The following is a 21,331-nucleotide window of genomic DNA, read 5'->3' as shown; positions in this document are numbered from 1 at the left end:
AATTATCTTCTCACAGACGCTTCTCGCACATTAAACAGGAAAATTGCTTTGCTGTAATCAGACTTCTTCCGGTTCTTTGGCAAGAGTTTCTTTTCCCACTCCACCCATGCCGAAAATGCCAACTACCTTAACCTGATCGTCCCCTTTCTGAAGATCGCACTGGTTTTCTAAATCTTATACAAGCTTATCAAGGCAACTCCTTTCAAAATCTTTCATAAGATTGTTCAGCCCAGCTGGATATTCAGCTACACGTAAACTTGTTTTCCTTTTTACTTCTTCTTGCACTGCCGCTAAATGTTTTTGCTGTCGCTGAAACTTTATAAAACAAACACACAATTCTATAAAATAGTTACTGCATTTGAAGGAAGAGTGAGGGAAACGCGTAGAAATCAACCATTGAAGACAAATGACATTGAAACCTCTTTGATTCTTCCAACATAGAGACCGATGTGAGGACCAGAAGACTTTGATTTTCATAAAACCTTTGAATTTAAAGTAAGTTTGAGCTCTTTTCGTGCAGTGTTGATGGGATAAATAAAGTTGATTTGTTCTGTCATATCTATGTTAGTCGATATACTTTTTAGAGAGATTCAATAGTGTTAGAAATATTAATTTCTACTAATCATTGGATGCTTCTAGATTATTAGGTTTAGATTTACGGTGTGTCAGGTAAAGTATTTTCTAGAAGTTTGAGTTGACTGTAATATTTTCCATTAGTTTGTAGATATTTTGTCTTCTCGGCTAATGCTAGATTTTTCTAGAATATTGTATGCTTGCCTATAAAAAGATACCATGTACTCATTTGAGATCACAGTGAATTAAATATAATATTTTATTGCACGGTAGCACATTGTGTTGTTCTGTATTTTGTGTTTTGATTTTTCCTATGCCTCTGTCCATCCAACAGATTGGTATCAAAGACCAAAGTTAAAGATCATGGAAAGATAAAGATTTCAGAGCACAAGAATCAAAATCCTAGAGAGTTGAAGATTACAAAGTCAATGGCTAAAAAATGCTAGTAAGATTTGAGCTAGTGTGAAGCTTTGATAATATTTTGTTTTGAGAAGTTAAGGAAATGTAGATACGGCTGAAAATGAATGGTTGTTTAGAGTTATAATTCTATGAAGAGGAAAATGCATAACTTGATTTGTTTTAGATGTGTTATTATACTAGTTTGCAGAAAATGAATGAATGAAGTCTCACATGTTAATTGCTAAAAAGGGAAATATTTATTTGTGACAAAAGCTTTGAAGAAGTTCATAAATAAATCTCGAAAGGATACAACAGTGACTTGTTGAAAAAGGATAAATTGTATTTAATCTCTTTTATTTCAATGGGAAAAGCTGGCAGAGTTCAAAAAGAGAAGATAAATAAATTAGAAGAAGAATTAGTAATGGTGAAAAAAGAAAATGCAAGATTATTGTGTGAAAAAGATATTTTGCAAAAGGAATTGGAAAAAGTAAGTAATGAAATGGGAGAAGAAAAGTCTAAATTGTAAAATAAAATTAGTGTCCATATAGAGGCAATTGAAGAGCGAGAGGATAGGCTAAAATTTGTGGAAGAAGTACATAATTGGAAAGTGAAAGAAACATATAAACTTAGAGAGAAAAATAAAGAATTAGAAGAAAAGTTAAATTTGTTTGATGATGTTGAGAAAAAGAACAAAGTTTTAGAAGAAAATGTGAAGAAATTGGAAGAGAAAAATAATATGTTAAAGAAGGAATTGTCTGCTTTGAAACAAGAGAAAGAATGTTTGAATATGAAACCATTTGTATGTGATGTATCTTGTGGCACAAATGATTTAAGTGGTTATGGGATTGAGAAATGTGATTTTACTAAAGATGAAAGTGTTTGTGATGAAAAGTGTAAGAAAGTAAATGAAAAGAAGTTTGCAGATTTTTTTATTTTGATAATAATAGTATTGGTTTAAAGATTATGGAAAGAATGGGTTTCAAAGGTAAAGGTCTAAGAAAGGATGAACATGGATTAAGGAATCCAATTGAGACTACAGTCAGGCCAAAATATGTAGGTCTTGGATATGATGCAGGTAGTGGAAAGGTGAATAAAGGTTCAAGAGAATCAATTGAAAGCATAAAGATTGTGCAATGCTCACATTGTAATAGGAAAAGACAAATAAAGGATAGATGTTGGGATATACATCCTTCTAATATTTGTGGCTTGAAAAATTATTGTGATAAAACATGTTGGAATAGAGAGTGCAATAGAGATTTTATGGTAGGTTGCATCAAAAGGGATTGTGGATAGAGTTATGGATCAAATTGGCATAGAATTGCTAGAATGATCAAAGGTTTATTTAGGTACAAATGTTCAAGTGTAAGAAGGAATGCAACAGCATTGGGAAATAGATTAGAGCAAGGCATCAAAGAGGTAAAAGGTTATTAGTAAATCTTGTCCCTGGTATTTGTGATAGATGAGGCAAGATTATCAAGATTATCAGTGAATCCTATGAAAAGAGGAAATCATTGGCAACAAATTGTTGACAAAATGTTTGTAGAAATTAAAGGCCACAACCTTGAAAGACACTACTCATGCAATAACAGATATGAAGATTACATGGCACATTGGAATTTGTATGCTACAAATTTTGATAGTAGAGATTAAGGGGGAGTGTTAGAAATATTAATTTCTACTAATCTTCTAATGCTTCTAGATAATTAGGTTTAGGTTTAGGGTGTGTTGGTTAAAGTATTTTTTAGAAGTTTGAGTCAGCTATAATATTTGCTAGAATTTTGTAGATATTTTGTCTTCTCAGCTAATGCTAGATTTTTTTAGAATATTGTATGCATGCCTATAAAAAGGCACTATGTACTCATTTGAGATCATAGTGAATGAAATATAATATATTTTGTTGTGTGGTAGCACATTGTGTAATTCTGTATTTTGTGTTTTGATTTTTTCTGTGCCTCTACCCATCCAACAAGTAGGAAAAGATTAGAGATATTATAATAATATTATGATATAGAGTAGCATCTATAGATAATGTTTTAAATTTTTCTATTTAATTTACTTAAATTTATATATTTATATTTATTTAAATTTTTAAATTTTTTTTTATGTAAAAGTTTTAATACAACTATAAAATGTGAGCTTCTTTTATAAGCGGTCTTAGTTTGAATTTTTAACACATAATAACAATTAATTTTAATAAATAATAATTATAAATAGATAATAAATAATCTCAACTTTAGTTTGTTACCTATCCAAAAAATATTATTTTGAATTAATGATTTAATATATTATATATTCATAAATGATATTTTATTTATCTAAACGAGGGGCAAAAAATTTATTGAATACCAAATAGAATAGAATAGCAAAGGAAACAAAGAGCACTAAAAAGCTTTATCCTAGTCAACAAGTTGAGCCAGCTTATGAGATAAGTCAGGGGGAAGCATACTATGATCAACAATGTTCTAATCGAGCACATACTCGAAGGCCCATTTAGCCAAGCAATCAGCCACACTATTCCACTCTCGAGGGATATATATAAAAGACATAGAATCTAGATAATTGCATAACTGAGTGATCTATTGAATAACTAGAGCTAGATGCCAATCTACATCCACAAGGTTCTATCTATTCAATAAATTCATAACCACTTGCAAGTTAGTCTCATATATTATTTTATTTTATTTATCAGTCACTTTTTATTTATATCTATTTTCCCTAATTTAGAATTAATTTCATAAATTTGAATTTATTCCAATCTTAATTAGTTACATTTATTTATTAATGAACTAGAGTATTTATTGTACTCGCATTTACACTCTTATTCACATTTCCACTCATTATCTTGATATTATCATTTTTTTGTTTTGATTCATTCTTGTTCCATACAAGATCAATATCTACTCACTTGGAATTGAAGAGTAAATTTGAAAAGTATCAAATTTCAAAACATAGATTCATATCCTTGTGTACTAATTATCAATTGTGAGTGAAATAAGTACACATTTTATAAGAGTCATTACAATGTTCTCATACTTGAAGGTATTCATTATCATGATTGATATGAAAAAATGATATAAAAAATATTCTTATGCATTCCCATCAATGGTTATTTGAGAACCAAGGTAGTGCAAGCAACTCACCATGCTTCCTATTTTGGGCATGTATGAGTAAATGAGATTATAAGAGGCCTTAAATCATTATTGTTTTTAGTCAACAATTATATGACAAGTAAACCACCCTATTTTTCTGACATCCTATAGTACAAGTTTATATATCTTTATGCTTTTTATAGGGGGAACACCCTTTAAACCCTTAAGGAATAATAAAAAATTGAGCGCAAATTAAAAAATAGTATAAAATGCACTCACTTCATAATATTTAGCTTACAAAATAATTCCAATACCTTCAAAAAAGTAAATTATTCTAAGAATATTTTTAATTCATCAAATGCAAGAAAAAATCATATTTCATAGGGATGTAAGAATCACATTTAGGTTTTGGAATATCTTGTAGTTAGTCCTATATCCTTGGTGAATTTTAGTATTTTTGCAAACAGAGAGTAAAGAAAGTCATTGAAGATTATTTTAAAACTTACTACATGGATCAACAATAGATGTGAAAAGAGTATATTCTTTTGTAGCTCATTTTTTTTATAATAGCTTTGTTATATTCCATTTGTATAGTCTAACTTGAAGCCTACTATATTTAGAAATGACACAAATATTTCTTTACAATATATTATAAGTTTTAGTAAGGCTAAAAAACTAATGTGACTGCACTAATGAGATGTTATGAATGTCTAATATAAGTCCACTTCAAATTATAAAAATTAAATTTAAGAAAAAGGGTCCACATTAGGTGATATGTAGGAGCAAGAGCAAATGACGGATCATAGAGGATGAGAGGGTAGGGTAGGCCATGGGCATGGAAAACAAAAGGAATCATTGCAGGACTAGGTACTATAACCCACACTCATCCTACCATCCTACATGAGCCATGGATTAGGAGTGGAGATTCATAGATTCCAAATGGAAGACTAAGGAAAGACAGGCAGTGGACAAAAAGACTAAACAATTGGGGTTTTTCTAGGCTCTTCAATGGAATTTTATGAGGATTTAATAAAGTGGAAAATAAGAGATGGCAGCCTAGACCTCCCATCACAAAGGTTAAATTGGCTACCACAAACAAAAAAGTGATAGATATTCATATTAATTTTGGATGAAAAATATAACACAACACTGAACAAGCAAGAGAAACTGTAAGAGATATGAGAAACTCAAAATGGGCTTTGCCATTCTATTACCAATACATTCAAGTTATAGATTACAAAAATACTATAATATTTAATGCATTATTAAATGCTTAGCAACTATAACAATGAGAGTAGCTATGGACAGTTGTGTGCGACTTTTTTTCAACCATGTTGAATAGCATTGGGCAGCGCATGAACATTGCATTTTTTGCTACTTTTAGTAGGTTGAGGACAATAGGGTAGGTGGGAGAAATTACTCTGCCAACACTCCCCCTTAATTTCTTCCACTAATACTACTACATTTATATTGTTTTCCCTCATCATAATCACTTTGGGTTTTACAAATTACACCTAACAAAAATAATACAAATGGTTTCTAGCTAACCAAGAACTTTTCATTAAATGGTTTTGGCTAACCAAAAACCTCACATAATAGTGGTTATAATATACCACCAAACATCATTAATGGTTTTAGATTACCACAAACTCAAATGAGGTGGAAACATCAAAAATCGTTTCAAATTACTAGAAACCCAAATGTTGTAGAAACATTGAAAGTGGTTTCAAATTACCGAAAACTCACATGATGGAAAAAAAACTATCACTCTGGCTTTTCTCCTTAATTTGCATTAAATTGATTATTGAGTCCATATAAAAAGAAATCCATCTACTAAGATACATGGGTACCCAACAATTGTACTTGCTACTTCTATAGGAATCCTTTTCCAATACATGGTTCATCAATATGTCAACCAAACTCTAGGGTGTCAGATACATTTGATAATACACCCCTTAAAACAATGCATGTATAATTCAATCACTTAATTTGTCTTTGTCAAAGGTGACTCACACTCAACACATATGCCCAAATTACATAGAAAACTTTCAAAATTTCAATCTATAGCTTCTATTGTGATCTTCCTCAACCACATTTTCTTGCATAGTTGCACTCCTATGATATAATCCACTACAAACAATTCTAACTCTCACATATTTCATCAAGACATAAAATGGAAACTTTAGTCTTCATAAAATAGTTCAAACATATACACATAACATACCACTTCTAATATTAGTAAAATAAACTTCAATCCCTAACTTTTTCCTCCCACTTTTTATAGCTTCTCTTTTTCCTTCGTTTTCAATGATCTATCTTCACATACTTGAGATACTCCATGCAATGACTAATATGAATCTCTTGTGTCCTCTCTTTCCATCATTTGTCTTTGCAAATCTAATTAGACAAAGGGCAGCTTCAAATTCCATTTCCTATTGGGCTACATTTCCTTAGCAACAAAATACTTAATAGCTAGTACTTCTCATTCCACACAATCTACCCAAAACACTTTCAAAATCATTTTGTCATTGGCTCTGATACCATGATGAAAAATATAACACAACATTGAATAAGTAGGAGAAACCATAACAGATATGAGAAACCCAAAATAGGCTCTATCATTCTATTACCAATACATTCAATTTATAGATTGCAACATTATTATAATATTTAATGCATTATTAAATTCTTAGTAGCTAGAACAGCTAGAGCATCTATGGATAGTTGTATGTAGTTTTTTTTCTTCTATGTTGAACAACATTGTGTGGCTCATGAATGAAACATTTTATGATACTTTCACCAAGTTGAGAACAATAGGGTAGGTGGGAGAAATTAGTCTGCCAATAATTTTGACGTATGGAAGGATTCAGTTAGCCTGCTGTATGCTAGAGCTTTCTTCATCAAGTGGAGTAAGGAATGATTGACTTTCTCAAAGTTATAGAAATGGATTGATGAGAAATTAGGTCCTTATTGTAGCCTCAAAACCCTATGAAATATTTTTTCTTAATAATGGGTGGATTGAAGCAAGAAAACAAGGATCCTATACAATGGTTCCTATTTGATGAATGGTGTTAAAACAAGCTTCTATATCAAGGATTAGGAATGAAATTACAATTATATACATGCTTCAATTGAAGAGGTTTCCTTATGGATCTGCCTATACAACTTACCCCATGAATACTAGAGAGAAGACATCTTCAAAGCGATTGGAGATTAACTAGGATCATTAATCAAAATGGATAAACTTTAGCATGTATGTTGGAATCTACATCTAGCAGAAATAATTAGAAGTTGAAGAAATTTTGGAGAAGTTCACTTCTTGAAAGGAATGGGGGTATATGGAGTCCAACTGTACAATTTCCTTGAAAGGCAAAGGTTTGGCTGAACAAGCATCAGAAGATTAGTTCACCAAAGTTGCAAACGCATGTTTCACAGAGAATACCCCTCCAAGATTGAGACGAAACATTTATAGTCTCATTGTAGCTTTCTCTTGTTTGGAGGAGGAACAAGGCTCAGATCTACCTCGTAGGCCATTGGAATCTTCAAAAAGCCTAGATGAAGAGGAGAAAAAGCTTTAGGAAGGAAGATCTATCCCCAATTTTTTAGTTTGCAGTGAGTAGTCAAGGAAGTACTACACATACTTTATAATTCTTTAGGACCTGAAGCATCACCATGGAAAAAAAAATTGGGCCCAATTTTATTGGGATTTTGGGCTAACATGTAATAATTAATTATAACTCTAAAGCGGTTAAAATACTTGTATAAAAGAGGTTAGGGTTAGGGATTTTCATAATGTGTGTGATATGAAAATTGCTTCTTGCAGTGATATTGAGTTGTAAGGGATTGTGGATTGTAATTAGGTTGTAATAATATTGGACTTATTGTTTAGTGGATGAAACCCAGGGTTCGAGTGAACCACATTAAATTTTTGTGTCTTCTTTTCTCTTTTGTGTGATTTATTATTTTCTAATATTATTTATATTTGTATGTAATTGTTATTTGTGTATGAGGTTAATCCTAATAAGTGGTATGGAGCAAGATTTCTTTTCAGTTATCCTCTGTAGGAAAGTCCAATGGTTGAGTGGGAGTGTTACAATTGAGTGGGAGCCATGGAAGATGAGGGTAATATAATGGTTGACAAGTTTAATGGGTAGAAATTTTAGTTATGGAAGATGCAAATGGAGGACTATCTTTATCAGAAGGATTTATGGAAGTCATTAGAAGGAAAAACTAAGAACTAGGGAACTATGACAAATGAGGAATAGGAGATTTTAGGTAGAAAGGCACTTGGAAGCATTTGATTATGACTAGCACCATCGGTGACATTTAACATTACAAAAGTGAAGATGATGGAAGAGTTGATGTAAACCCTAGAAAATTTGTATGAAAAGCCCTTTGCTTCAAATAAGGTATTTCTCATGAAGCATATACTTAATATGAATATGGCATAAGGTGAATCTATTGCAGATCGTTTAAATGAGTTTAATACAATTACTAGTCAATTATCTTCTATGGGTATAAATTTTGATGAAGAAATTAGGGATCTCTTGATTTTGTGTTCCTTGCCTGAAAGTTGGAATGGCTTGGTAATGGTTATGAGTAATTTTGTTTCTAGATCTAAGACCCTAAAATTTGATGATGTGATCAATGTTATTTTGAGTGAGAAAACCCATACAAAAACCTCAGGTGGATCTACATCAAGAATTTCTTTGAATGCATAAAGTAGAGGTAGAAAAACTTAGAGAGGAAATGATTCCATAAATTGGGGGAAATCAAGAGGAAAGTCAAAGGGGAAGAGGTCTCAATCTAGAAGATCAAGAGATTGTTAATACAATTGGTAAACTAGGGCATTAGAATAAAGATTGCTAGACTTGAAAGAGTAATGAAGGAGACAAACTAGAAGGGAACATGGAGGAAAATGTGGTAAGTAACAAATCTGAAGAGGATGCATTGCTTTTGTCTTTAGAAAGTATTGATAATTCATGGTTTTTAGATTTTGGTGCTTTATTTCATGCTACACCTCATAGAGATTTTTTTCATTATTTATGTCTAAAGGGATTTTGAGCTTGGTTATTTGGGGGATAAAAAGCCCTATCAAATTGTTAGAAAGGGAAAAGTTAAGTTTAAGTTGTAGAATGAAAATCATTGGCTACTACATGAGGTAAGACATGTTCCAAGGCTAAGTAGGAATTTAATTTGAGTAGGACAAATCAGTGATGAGAGTTTTGTGGTTAATTTTAATGATAACAATTGGATGGTTTGAAAAGGTTCCCCTATAGTAACAAAAGGTGTGAAAGTAAGAACCTTATATCTATGTACATATCATATTGTTCCTTCTACATTGATTGTTTTAGAGAAAAATTGAATGTTCAAGAATAGTTGTTGTAGTTGAGCAGGGAGAAAAAAAAAGTTGTTGTAGATTCTGATATATTGCTATGGCCCAATAGACTTGGGCACATGAGTGAGAAAGGTATGAAAGTAATTTAGTCAAAGAAACTTTTATCAGGTCTAAAATGTGTCAATATGGATTTTTGAGAAAGTTGTGTGTATGGAAAATAAAAGATAGTGAGTTTTGTGAAGATCGGGAAGGAAAAGAAAAGTGAGAGATTAGAGCTTGTGCATACAAATGTATGGGGACCAACTCAGGTATCTTCCCTTGGTGACTCTCATTATTATGTTATATTTATTGATTATGTAATTAGAAAAGTGTGGGTTTATTTCCATAGATAGAAATGTGATGTATTTCAAACTTTTAAGAAATGGAAATACTTGGTTGGAAATGAGACTGGTAGGAAATTAAAATCTCTCACATCTAATAATGGTGGTGAGTATTGCAGTCATGAATTTGAATATTATTTCTTCACTAATGGTATTTGTAGATAAAAAATTGTTCCAAGAACTCTATAGGGATAGAGAGTGGCTGAATGCATGAACTGGAATATAATGGAGCATGCAAGGAGTGTGAGGTTCCATGCAAGGTTGCCCTTAAACATGTGGGTGAAGGCTATCAATACTATTACATATTTGATTAATAGAGGTCTCTCTATTTCTTTGGGTTGTGGTATTCTAGAGGAAGCATAGACTGGTAAGAAGGTGAGTTATTATTTTCTCAAAACTTTCAATTGTGAAGAATTTGCTTATATGGACTTTGAAAATAGAACCAAGCTAGAAGCTAAGTCAAAGAAATGTGTATTTTTTGGATATGGAATTGATGAATTTGGTTATAGGCTTTGGAATATTGAAAATCATAAACTTGTAAGAAGCAAGGATGTCATATTCAATCATAAAGTATTGTACAAAGATCTGTTGCAGCAACATGAAAAGAAAGAAGATGATTATGTTGTGTTGGATGATATTTCAAAAGATGATGTTCCATCAATTCCTAATGATGTGCAACAACTATAACAACAAATACCACACACACCAATGAATGTTAAATGGTCAACAAGGCTAGGTAGACCTCCAAAAAGATTTTATCCTTCTTTGTATTCTATTTTACTTACTAATACTAGTGAACTTGAATGTTATGATGAAGTTGTCCAAGTGGATACTAAGATTCAGTGGGAGTCTACAATGAAAGACAAAATGGACTCTTTGCTAAAAAATAAGATATAGAATTTATGCAAGTTATCTACAAGTAAAAGGACTTTGCAAAATAAATGGTTTTATAGGTTGAAAGAAGAAGATGGAGATAAAAAAATATTTAAACCTAGGTTAGTTGTAAAAGGATTTGCATAGAAAAAAGGCATTGATTTTGATGAGATATTTTCTCATGTTGTTAAAATGACTTCTATCCATGCTGTTTTAAGTATTGTGGCTATTGAAGATTTTCATTTGGAGTAGCTTGATATTAAAATAATCTTTCTTCATGGAGATTTGGATGAAGAGATAATATGGCATAGCCCAATGTATTTGAGGTCAAAGGTAAGGAGAACTTAGTGTGCAGGTCGAAAAAAAGTTTATGTGGCTTGAAGCAAGAACCTTGGAATTGGTGTCTAAAATTTTATAGTTTTATGCATGAGAATGGATATAGTAGGTGTCATTCATATCATTGTGTTTATTTTAATAGGTTGGATGATGACTGTTACATTATTTTATGTTTATATGTTGCATGTTTGTTTTCTATGATAGATTTGGAGGTAGAAAACTAAATCCTTGTTATGAAGGTTTGCAGAGGTAGAAAGAATAAGAAATTCAAATTATCTCAGGCTGATTATATTGAAAATGTGTTGCGATATTTCTCTATGGAGAATGCTAAAGTTATCAGCACACTTTTACTTGGTCATTTGAAGTTGACTATGGAGATGTGTCCCAAGACACAAAAAGAGGATGATAAGATGTCTAAGGTACCTTATGCTTCAGCTCTAGGAAGCTTTATGTATGCTATGTTATGCATGAGGCCAGGTATTGCACATACAATGGGAATCATTAGCAATTGTACATGAGTAATCCAGGAATTGAGAATTGGAATGCAATTAAATGGATTCTTAGTTATTTGAGAGGAACATCCAATAAGTGTCTACATTTTGAGGGCTTTGCTACTAATTTATAGGGATATTTTGACTCAAATTTGGCATGGGATATTGATACTAAGTAGAGTACTTCAGATTATGTATTTATTATTGCTAGGGTACTAGTGAGCTAGGTTTCTAGGTTACAGAAGTTCAATTCTTTATTGACTATAGAGGCAAAGTATGTTGTTTCTATAGGGGTAGCCAAGGAAATGATATGGCTTTAGTTATTGGAATAACTAGGACACCCACAGAGGGATAATTATTGTTTTATAGATAGCTAGAGTGTCATTCATCTTGCAAAGAATTTATCTCTGCATTCACAGACAAAACACATTCAATAGTGGTACCATTTCATTCAGTCATTTTTGGATGATGTATAGTTAAAGATAGAAAAGATACCTATAGATGACAATCTAATGGATATGTTTACAAAGGTGGTGACAAGGGAGAAGTTGAACTCCTCTTCAGCTTTGGTTGGGCTTCTAGACTAAATAGAATAAAAGAACAACAAAGTCTAGGTTGCTTTGATCTAGTGGAATCCTCATGGAGCAACGACATAGGGGTGATCCCACAATAATGGGTTCCACTTTTTGACCAATTTTGACATTAAAATCAATATTTTTGTAACAAATGTCATGTTCAACTGACTATATCTCAAAAACTATAAATAATTTTAAGATGACATAAACTAGTAATTTTGAGTACTCTGTTCCTACTTTGGAACCATATTTTTTAATCTAAAAAAAAAATTATTTAGGTCAATTTTTTCATCTCCTTCGAATAGTGGTACATAATAAAATTTAATATTTTAAAAGAGTGAGTCTATTTGACACACATAACTTTTTTACTAGAAATGATAATGACGCAATTCTTTCAGTGTTAGATTCATAACATCAATATTCAGAGGATGCATTTTTTTTCATTCATTTTGGTTGAATATTGTATAGTTTATGAAGTGACACGAATCATAATTCAGACATACGTTCTATTTGACATAGATAATTTGAAGTCAATTTATCAGAAACCTTTTTTCTTTTTGAATAGAAAGGTATCTCAATAAGCTAGTTCCTACATATTTCTCAAAAAAAATTTGACCTAATTTACTAATTTTCTCAAGGTGTTGAAGTCAGTTGATGATGAATCGGTAATGAACCTATAATGAGTTAAACTCATATTTGAAACTCTTAATGAATATAATATGTATTACAATTATAGTCATTGGAAAGCTTGCTCTGAGTAACACAAATTGGCATTTTTTATTTTATAGTAGGACATCATTCAATCTCAATTTTAGAAGTCAAAAGAGCGAATTTTATTTTTTCTACAGAAAACAACACCCAAAATTTGTAATTTGATATGTTCGCACGAACACCATGTTCAAGAAAACTTGTGAAATATGTTCATGTGAACACATGTTTGCACGAATGTGTTAGGAAAATAATCTAGCAAACAAAAATTTAATTTAATGTGTTCATGCGAACATTTATAATATTTTCTGTTCGCACGAACATAAAAAAAGGCAAATTTATCCATATCTCAAATGGAAAAGTGGAATTTTAACTGCGAAATTGTCATTATGAATATGTTCGCTTGAACATATTAATGGGGTATGTTTGTGTGAACATACCTTGCTTAAATTCACTTTGTTTGCGTGAACATAGAATGGTTATATGTTCGTACGAACATAGTGAGCATGTTCGAGAAAACATACGTAAAATTCTATATGCGAATTTTTTATCATTTCAAAATTTCCTTCATCCCCCAAAAGTGGTACCCAGTATTGTGGGTTCACCCATAGCTATAGGATCAATCTCCAAGTGAGAGATTGTTGTCTAGTGTGGATCCTGATTAGTCCCCAAGTAGGAGATTGTTAGTTTGTAGTGACTAATTAGGGAAGTACTATATATACTTTATAATTGTTTGGGGCTTAGATCATCCCAGGAAAAAAGATTTGGGCCCTATTTTATTGAGATTTTGGCCAACATGTAATATTTAGTTATTCTGATAGTGGATAAAAAAGAATAGAGAATTTCCCAAATTCTAGAACAAGCTTGCTAAATATATCATCAAGAAGAGTAGCATATGCTTCATTATCCTTTAAAAGTCTTCTTTCCATATACATTTTCATTGATTTTGTATTAGCATGTTAAATAATATTTGTTTCTTCCTGCAATCCACTTTAAAATGCACAATGCATAGTTGATGAGTGGTGTAGGAGCACCTAGGGATTGCTTACATAGTCTGAATGTTACTTGTTTTATTTGTGTGTGTTCCTTAGGGCATTTTTTATGTGATTTGCATAAGGTCATTTTCACCATGGTACTAGTACAATATAGATTTTGTTCATAAGGTCTTCAAACCTTTTGCTAGGAAAACAAGGTATTCACAGTATCAGTAGCCTCAAAAACCAACTCCTCAGGAATACGAGCAATACCCCCAAGGACAAGAAAATGCTTAAGGATATCAACAATACCAGGTTTACAACCAATACCCGGAGTAGGAAATAGCTTAAGCTTATACACACTATCAGGGGTATGAGTAGTACTAGGGTACGACTGGGGGTTATAGTCAGTATCACAACCAAGGAGTGGCTGAAGGATATCCTCAACACCAAGAGCAGGTAGCTACCGAAGGATATGCGCACTATCAAAGTCAGGAAATTGTGGATGGATATGCTCAAAATCAAAAGGTAGAAACGACTGATAGTTTTGATAGTGGGTAGGAGAAAATTAAAAGTTATGGTCAGAACTCTAAAGTTGAAGCAGCGGAAGGTTTTGAACAATTGCAGAAAGATCATATTGCAGAAGGATTTGAACAATATGAAATGGCCAAAGGATATGCACAGTACCAGAACCAGCAAACTTCAAAGCCAGAGCATGACAAATAGGAATCAGGGCAGGGTTATTCTCATTACCAAATCTAGAATGGTGTAGAAAACCCTAGCCCTAACCCTAAGAAAGAGGAAGTTGTCAACTTTAAGAAAGACGAAGCCACCGTTAGTCACAAGGGTGTAGGGAGCAATTATCAAAACCCTAGTGATGTTGACAAAGAGGGAAGTTTGAATCTAGTTTTGTCTAAAACGATAGATAATAGAGGAGAGGGTTCTAGACTAGCTAAAACTACTCAAGGCGGTGGGCCTTCTTGTTTGGTAGAGGTCAGCGGTGGTAGGAAATGATGCTCTAGATGGGTGCCCCATCCAGAAGAAGGTGAAACGCAGGACAATGTCGAGTCTAGGAAGAGGAAGGCCAGATGGGCGGAGGATCCAAAGCCACTTTAGGGAATCCAACTTCTAGGATTTGTAAAAGAATTAACTAGAGGTATGGAGCTTGACCCCGAGGTTTAGCAGTTGAACACAAAGCTCGGACATATGTTGCTTAATATAGTCAGGGTTACCATTGGACGATTGTCCCAAGGGGGTAAGATCACCCTCTCCCCAACCTATCTACAATGATATGGGTGTGAGAATCAATGCCAGGAAATACAAGGCCCATGAAAAACTTTACCAGAGAAAGGTAAGAGATTATCTCATAGCTTATTAAGAAAAATCCAATAGTTAAAGCCCCCGCTGATTATAGGCCTCCTAAGCTTTATAAGAAACTGTATATTCCTACGAAAGAGTATCCTAGGTATAATGTTATTGGGCTTATCATAGGCCCTATGGGTAATATGCAGAAGAGAATGGAGAAGGAAACGGGGGAAAAAATTATTATAAGAGGTAAGGGTTTTGTTAAAGAGGGCATATTGTAACAAAAGAAATATTTGAAACCAGATCCTTTCGAGAATGAGGATTTGCATGTTTTGGTAGAGGTTTGGAATGAGGATACTTTGCAGAGGGTGGAAGACATGGTTGAGAAGCTTCTGCAGGCTATATATGAAGGTTTGAATGAGCACAAGAGGGCATAGTTGAGAGAACTTGCCACCTTGAATGGTACAATAAGAGATGATGAATTCTACCGCCTTTCTGGTGAGTCGGGACATAGACAGTTTGCATGTCTAGCAAGGAATATGGGTTTTAAGAGTGATGTCTTATGTAGGATTTGTGGGCATAGTGGGCATCTGGGAAGAAGATGGATGATGAATATCAAAACTTTCTGGCTGAATTGGGTGGTGGCACATTGGAGTCTAGTAGCAGATTGGGGTCTAGTGAAAATGGTCGACAGAATCAGATGTTGCCACTGCCTGGCCCATAGGGAGGAGTAAATCCTCCATGGGTTACTGGAGGGACAGGGAACTCTTCTGGGTAGCAAGGTCTGCAAAATAGCCTTCCAACATCTGGTCTAGGTTCAAAATTTTCCAAGGAACATCATGATTCAAATTTGTACATTGGGTACTTACCCACCAACATAGATGATGATGGGCTAATCAGACTCTTTTCACCTTTTGGTGAAATTGTGGCAATCAGGGTCATAAAAGATCATTTAATGGAGGCAAGTAAAGGTTAAGGATTTGTAAAGTTTTCTGATACATCTTCAGCTACACAGGCAATTGTGCATATGAACGGATATAGATTAGAGGGTAGGGTGATGGCAGTCAGAGTAGCAGGCAAGCGACCAAAAGACGATTTTCCTAGAGGTGGTCAACCCCCAATTTTGGGTTCATATCCAATGCCTGATCCATCTGTTGGAGGCTATCCTTCCCAACAATTTCAACTAGGGCCACTGGCTCCAAATTTAGTGCTAGGCAATAGAACGGGTGCACCAGTTCCATGGGGTCCTATTGTTTCGCCTCCTTCTTATAGTCCTTATGCCCCTCCATCTTCTAGACCACCCAACATGTATGAGGAACTCTTTGTACCAATGCAAGGACCACCACCACCTGGTGCACCTTCGCAGAACACGATGCATATGCCACCATATGGAAGCCCATATCTTGGGGCTCAATTGTAGGGACCTCCACCACCTCCACCATCTCAGAACATGCCCCCTACTAAAATGTCTCAAAGCTTGCCTCCTGGCATGCCACTGCAAAATATGCCATGTCAAGCATCATCAAATGGTTCCCAGGGTGGTCCTCCATGTGCATTCCACGGTAATACTAGAAATAAAATGGCAGCTATGCCAGGTACCGCCCATGTTTGAGGTATGAAACCAGTAGGACCTCCTCTTACCTATCCTCGTCCTCCCCAGTATCCAGGCTATTATGGTGCTCCACCCCTCCAAATGGACCAACAGGTCCTACACAAAGCATGGGTAGGACTACTCCACCTTGGGCAGCAAATAGCTTGACCAGTTCCTACCTACATCATCATTTGAAACAACTTATGTTGTTGAGTCAAAATTTGAGAAATTCATGAATAAGATGGCATCATATGCTTCTTTCAAATTGAAGAGGTATGTTGCAAACTCATTTTTCACATTTTGATCAGAAGGTGCATGTTTTCCCATTAGGTAAGATGTGCTTGGGGTTCTACTTCTATTGATAGTATATGCATTATGTCCAACAATTTTTTCATTTGGGTTTTCCATGGTGCATCTGCTAGATCCTGTAATAATGACTTACATTTATGGACTGACAAAATATAAACATTTAATTCAAATTTATTTTAGTAGCATTATTGCATTTATAAGGCTTTTAGTTTGTAGTTCTTGATAGGAAGAAACTCTAGTGTATGGAAATGACTTGTACAACTGTAGCTAATTGATATATACAAATTTTTATTTGTTTGGTAGAAATTTTGGTAAGCTGAATATAATTCTGTACATATCTTACTAAAATTTTCAATGCATATTTTTTAAAATATTAAGTTGTATATTCAGGTAGTGTGGTTATTTTAATAGTTTTAGAAATTTCATTTTTCAAAGTTAATGACCATCAAAATAATTACAATGTATATTCTTGATATTTTTCAATGTTATACAATTACAACACAAAAGATGAGTTATTTTTCATATTTCACTTAATCTTGGAGTTTGTAGAAATAAATCTTTAATGTTTAAAGGGCATTAGCTCAATGGAAGAGTACTTGTTTCATAAGTGGAAGGATGATGGTTTGATTCCATCATGCCCTAACAAAATTGATATAAGATCAAATAATATGTTGTTATAGACATTGTTTTAGCTATAGTCTCTCAAAAGATAATAGTTGGTATTAAACAAATATTGTCTTCAAAAAGACTAAGGTGAAATTGTCTCTAAAAGAAAATTAATTTTGTTTCGTATTGTCTTATAGAAACAATATTTTAAGATATATTTTAAGACACTCAATTAAAGACGATATTTGAGATGATATACAAGTTTTTAATTGTCTACAATTAAGACGATTGATAAAGAAATTGTCTCGAAAAATGTCTTTAAACCCCCTCTATGTAGTAGTGATTGCAATATGCCGAAAGAAACAGAGTGACTCAATGCGTTCCTTTAACAGTTGAAATTTAGATAAACGCCCATCTATTAGAGGCGGGAGGGGGAGGGGGGATTGTTTTCCAACTAGATGCCCCGCTACATAGACGAAAGTATCCACTTCAGTTGAAAAGCAAAACGCGTAACAGCAGAACTTAGCGCGTTTAGGTTCCTTTTCGTGCCAACTAATATAAAAACTTTTAGTGGTTTATTTATTTAATTTTAAATATCTACATTCAAAGAAATGATTTAATGATGATGTAATTATAAATATAAAATATTTAAATTCGGTAGATTCCTTATGTTGTTATTATATTGATAACTGATCAGCCCAAACCACAAAGTCATACAATTAATTTATCCTTCGTTTACTTCAAAGTACCTTCACCAATAAATACATTGTTTATTTTTTTGAACTTCACCTGTGCTGATTTGTGCAATCAGCATGAGCAATTCAATGACGCACCTTCATATGTTTTAATGTTCCGGTCCACACCATTGAACAAAGGCTGTGTTTTACTTTTAGTTTGAAATTTTCCATATTCAACATGTATTGAGAGAGATGACGCATAAGAAGCAAGCGAGCACCAGGTTCGTTTTGTTTATTTATATAAAACTAGGAAAGAACATTCGTCTGCAATGGGTACGTGGAAGAATTTTTGGATTAAAAAGTGAGTTTTATTTACAATTATATTTGTTAAGTAAAATGGTTTTCAATATAGAGTGGTTGTTTGTGTTTTTAATTTATTTTTATTAAATAATATTCTAGGTATGTAATTTTCTATTAATTTTATAGTTTTTAATATTAACTTTTTTTTCAAATGTCAATCGTAAATATTACAATCAAATAGTTTTTATTTATCACAAGAAAATACATGAGAATAGTTTTGTTGATCATGTCTAAACAAGAACATGATTAGTGGTATATATATATATTCAATTAAGAGTGTTATTTAACTATTCTACATATCATTTGATAGTCTGTTAGGATTGACATTTGAATTCTTTCCTTGAAAAAGGTTCTCAATGTCTTCTCATTTGGCACAAGGAGGAGGTTGAAAGATAGTAAATATTCTATACTATGACAATCTATTTTTCTTCTTTAATATGGCTATAATATGCAATAGTAGTGGTTGCCTCTAGTTAACAAGAATTCTTTTGTTTGTCCTTTAATAAGATGTTCCCTAGTAGACAATTATTTATGTAAATTCATATGAATGCCTATTTTGGTGGGCACATTCATCCCCATTCATTTTCTTCATGTGATTGATTATCTATTATTCTTCCTAGGAATGACATATTTTTAGTCTGAACTAGTTAAGTGTGAGTTTAATTAATAATGTATTCCCTTACATGAACAAATAAGTCTCCTTTGTGGAGTGATAGGTGTTCAGATTGTTTCTCATAACTATCCTTGAGTCGCACATAGTGGTTGGATCTAGGGTGCTGTTGGACCTAATACAAAAGTGGTCTAGACTAAAAGAGATAGAGGAAGGAAATGTATATTATTGTGAAGGAAAAATTATCCATTTGTTATATGTACTAGGAAGCCCTATGAGGAATAGGTTGAAGGATTGAAAATGACAATTTCTATTACTAGTAAAGTAATTTATTATTGTCAAGTTGCTTCTATTTGTTGAAGTCACACAAGACTGAAATACTTTTCAATTCATTGAAAGGTTGCAATCAACAATTAATTATATCATATGAACATGTAATAGTGATGATATAATTTTGATGTAAATATTAAAAAAATAACTTAATTTGTCAATAATTATATTTATTATTATGATTATTTAAGGAATATGATAACTTAGATGGAGTCTTGGACACCACATTAGAATAACAAGTATTTTAAAGAAGTTTGGTAAGTACAACAATGAACTAGTGGACTAACTCAACATATACGAGAAATATATGAATTATTAGTTTGATGTGGGGATGTTGGACCTTAACTACTATGAATCAAGGAGTGAATGACATATATTAGAATAATATGATCTTATTAGACAAGGAGATTATACCTATTCATTTTAGATAAGTAATGTAAAATTAAATATTCAATTTTAAATATAAGTTTTGTATATAACTATATCAACACCCCAACTATATGAAACTTAGGGGACGTACTAGCAAGAGAAAGCATATGAGGTAGAAATACATAATCTAAGTGAATACAAAAGTAGAAAGAGAGTATATTCTCACACAATATGAAAATTATTATCTCAAGGATATTATATATACTATCTTGAAATTTCAACATCATAATGCATGGGTTTGGGTAGATTAGAAAAATAGAAAATATTAAATAAAATGTAAATTAAAAGAGGCAGAAAAATATTTACAATAACACACAAATGAAATATGGGTTTCCCACTGCAGGTTGAATCCATGGGGAAAATAGTCATTCACTTTCCTTGTTATCGAAAAAAGAGAAAAATAAAAGATAATAATTTCAAATTATAAATTCACTTATTTATAAAGTATTTTAGCCTTTTTGGTGACTTCCAAAGGTCAACCCATATGTGAAAAGAATAGTTGACTCTTTAATCAAATAATGAGAATTTTCTTTTTTTGTTCAGAACATTACCCTTAAATCTATGCTAGGGGATCTTTCCGTAATACCCCATATTGGGGGTATTTCCACTAGACCTCTTCTTTTGGCTCAACTTTGAGGAGGATCTTGCCCCTAGTGAATTTTAGGAGTGGCTATATGACCCTATACTCTCATTAATTGATATGAGGGGAAAGCATGGTTGAAAAATTCATTAAAAAGAACACCAAACACCATCCATCTGCTTCTTAGAGGTTTATTAGGATCTAAACCAAGTTTTTTGAGAAAGTGGTATGACTTGTTGCTTAACACCAACAATCTCTTGCTTCTAGAGGCTTAGTAGGATCCAAACCAAATAATGTTTTAGAAGTGGATATTTATAATATAGTCCCCACAAGATTCAAGCATTAATCCTTTTTTGTTTCAAAATGAAACATTGGTATAAAATAAAGTGAGCATATTAGGATAGAGCATACCTATTCAAAGCATGGGAACCAAAAGAGTCAAATTGTTAGTCACCGATCAAAAATGGAAGGGATTGATGTAAAAAGAAAAAGAGTAGTAAAGGGTGAAACATAAAAACTAAAAGGATAATTATGGTAAGTATCTAGAAGAATCAATACATAGAAAAAAAAAATGTTGAATATTAGTGTGAATTTGGTTTAAGATTATAATACTAGAATGATAGTATGCTGCAGTGGCAGAGAAGAGAAACACTTTAGGAGGCAACATTGTTGAAAATGTAATAGGGAATTTAATGTTATGTTTTAAATGCTTTTAATTTTTGAAGTTTGTAATAACGTCCTACATGTGGTGGCATACCTAGAGTAGCAGTTCGATAAGCTCTCCAGATATAGCCACCT

The 21,331-nt window shown here is 32.7% G+C and overlaps 1 protein-coding gene and 1 pseudogene across 1 annotated transcript; both read left to right on the top strand.

Moving 5' to 3' along the window:
• Positions 1–1,944: 1,944 nt before the first annotated feature.
• Positions 1,945–16,917, top strand: LOC149545439 (splicing factor-like protein 1; annotated as a pseudogene).
• On the top strand, positions 15,015–17,126 carry LOC149545438 (splicing factor-like protein 1). The gene has a single exon (XM_089794043.1). The coding sequence runs from the start codon at positions 16,069–16,071 to the stop codon at positions 16,459–16,461; it is 393 nt and encodes a 130-aa protein (XP_089650169.1). The 5' UTR covers positions 15,015–16,068; the 3' UTR covers positions 16,462–17,126.
• The last annotated feature ends 4,205 nt before the right edge of the window (positions 17,127–21,331 follow it).

The sequence above is a fragment of the Cupressus sempervirens genome, chromosome 7, assembly GCF_028749045.1.
Source record: "Cupressus sempervirens isolate cs-2001-9-10 chromosome 7, ASM2874904v1, whole genome shotgun sequence".
NCBI classification, from domain to species: Eukaryota; Viridiplantae; Streptophyta; class Pinopsida; order Cupressales; family Cupressaceae; genus Cupressus; species Cupressus sempervirens.
Note: the sequence above shows the minus strand (reverse complement) of the source record. Positions and strands in the feature narration are given on the sequence as shown.

Excerpts from the sequence above, each read along its gene's own strand:
- LOC149545438 (XM_089794043.1), top strand. The coding sequence starts at position 16,069 with ATGAACGGATATAGATTAGAGGGTAGGGTGATGGCAGTCAGAGTAGCA.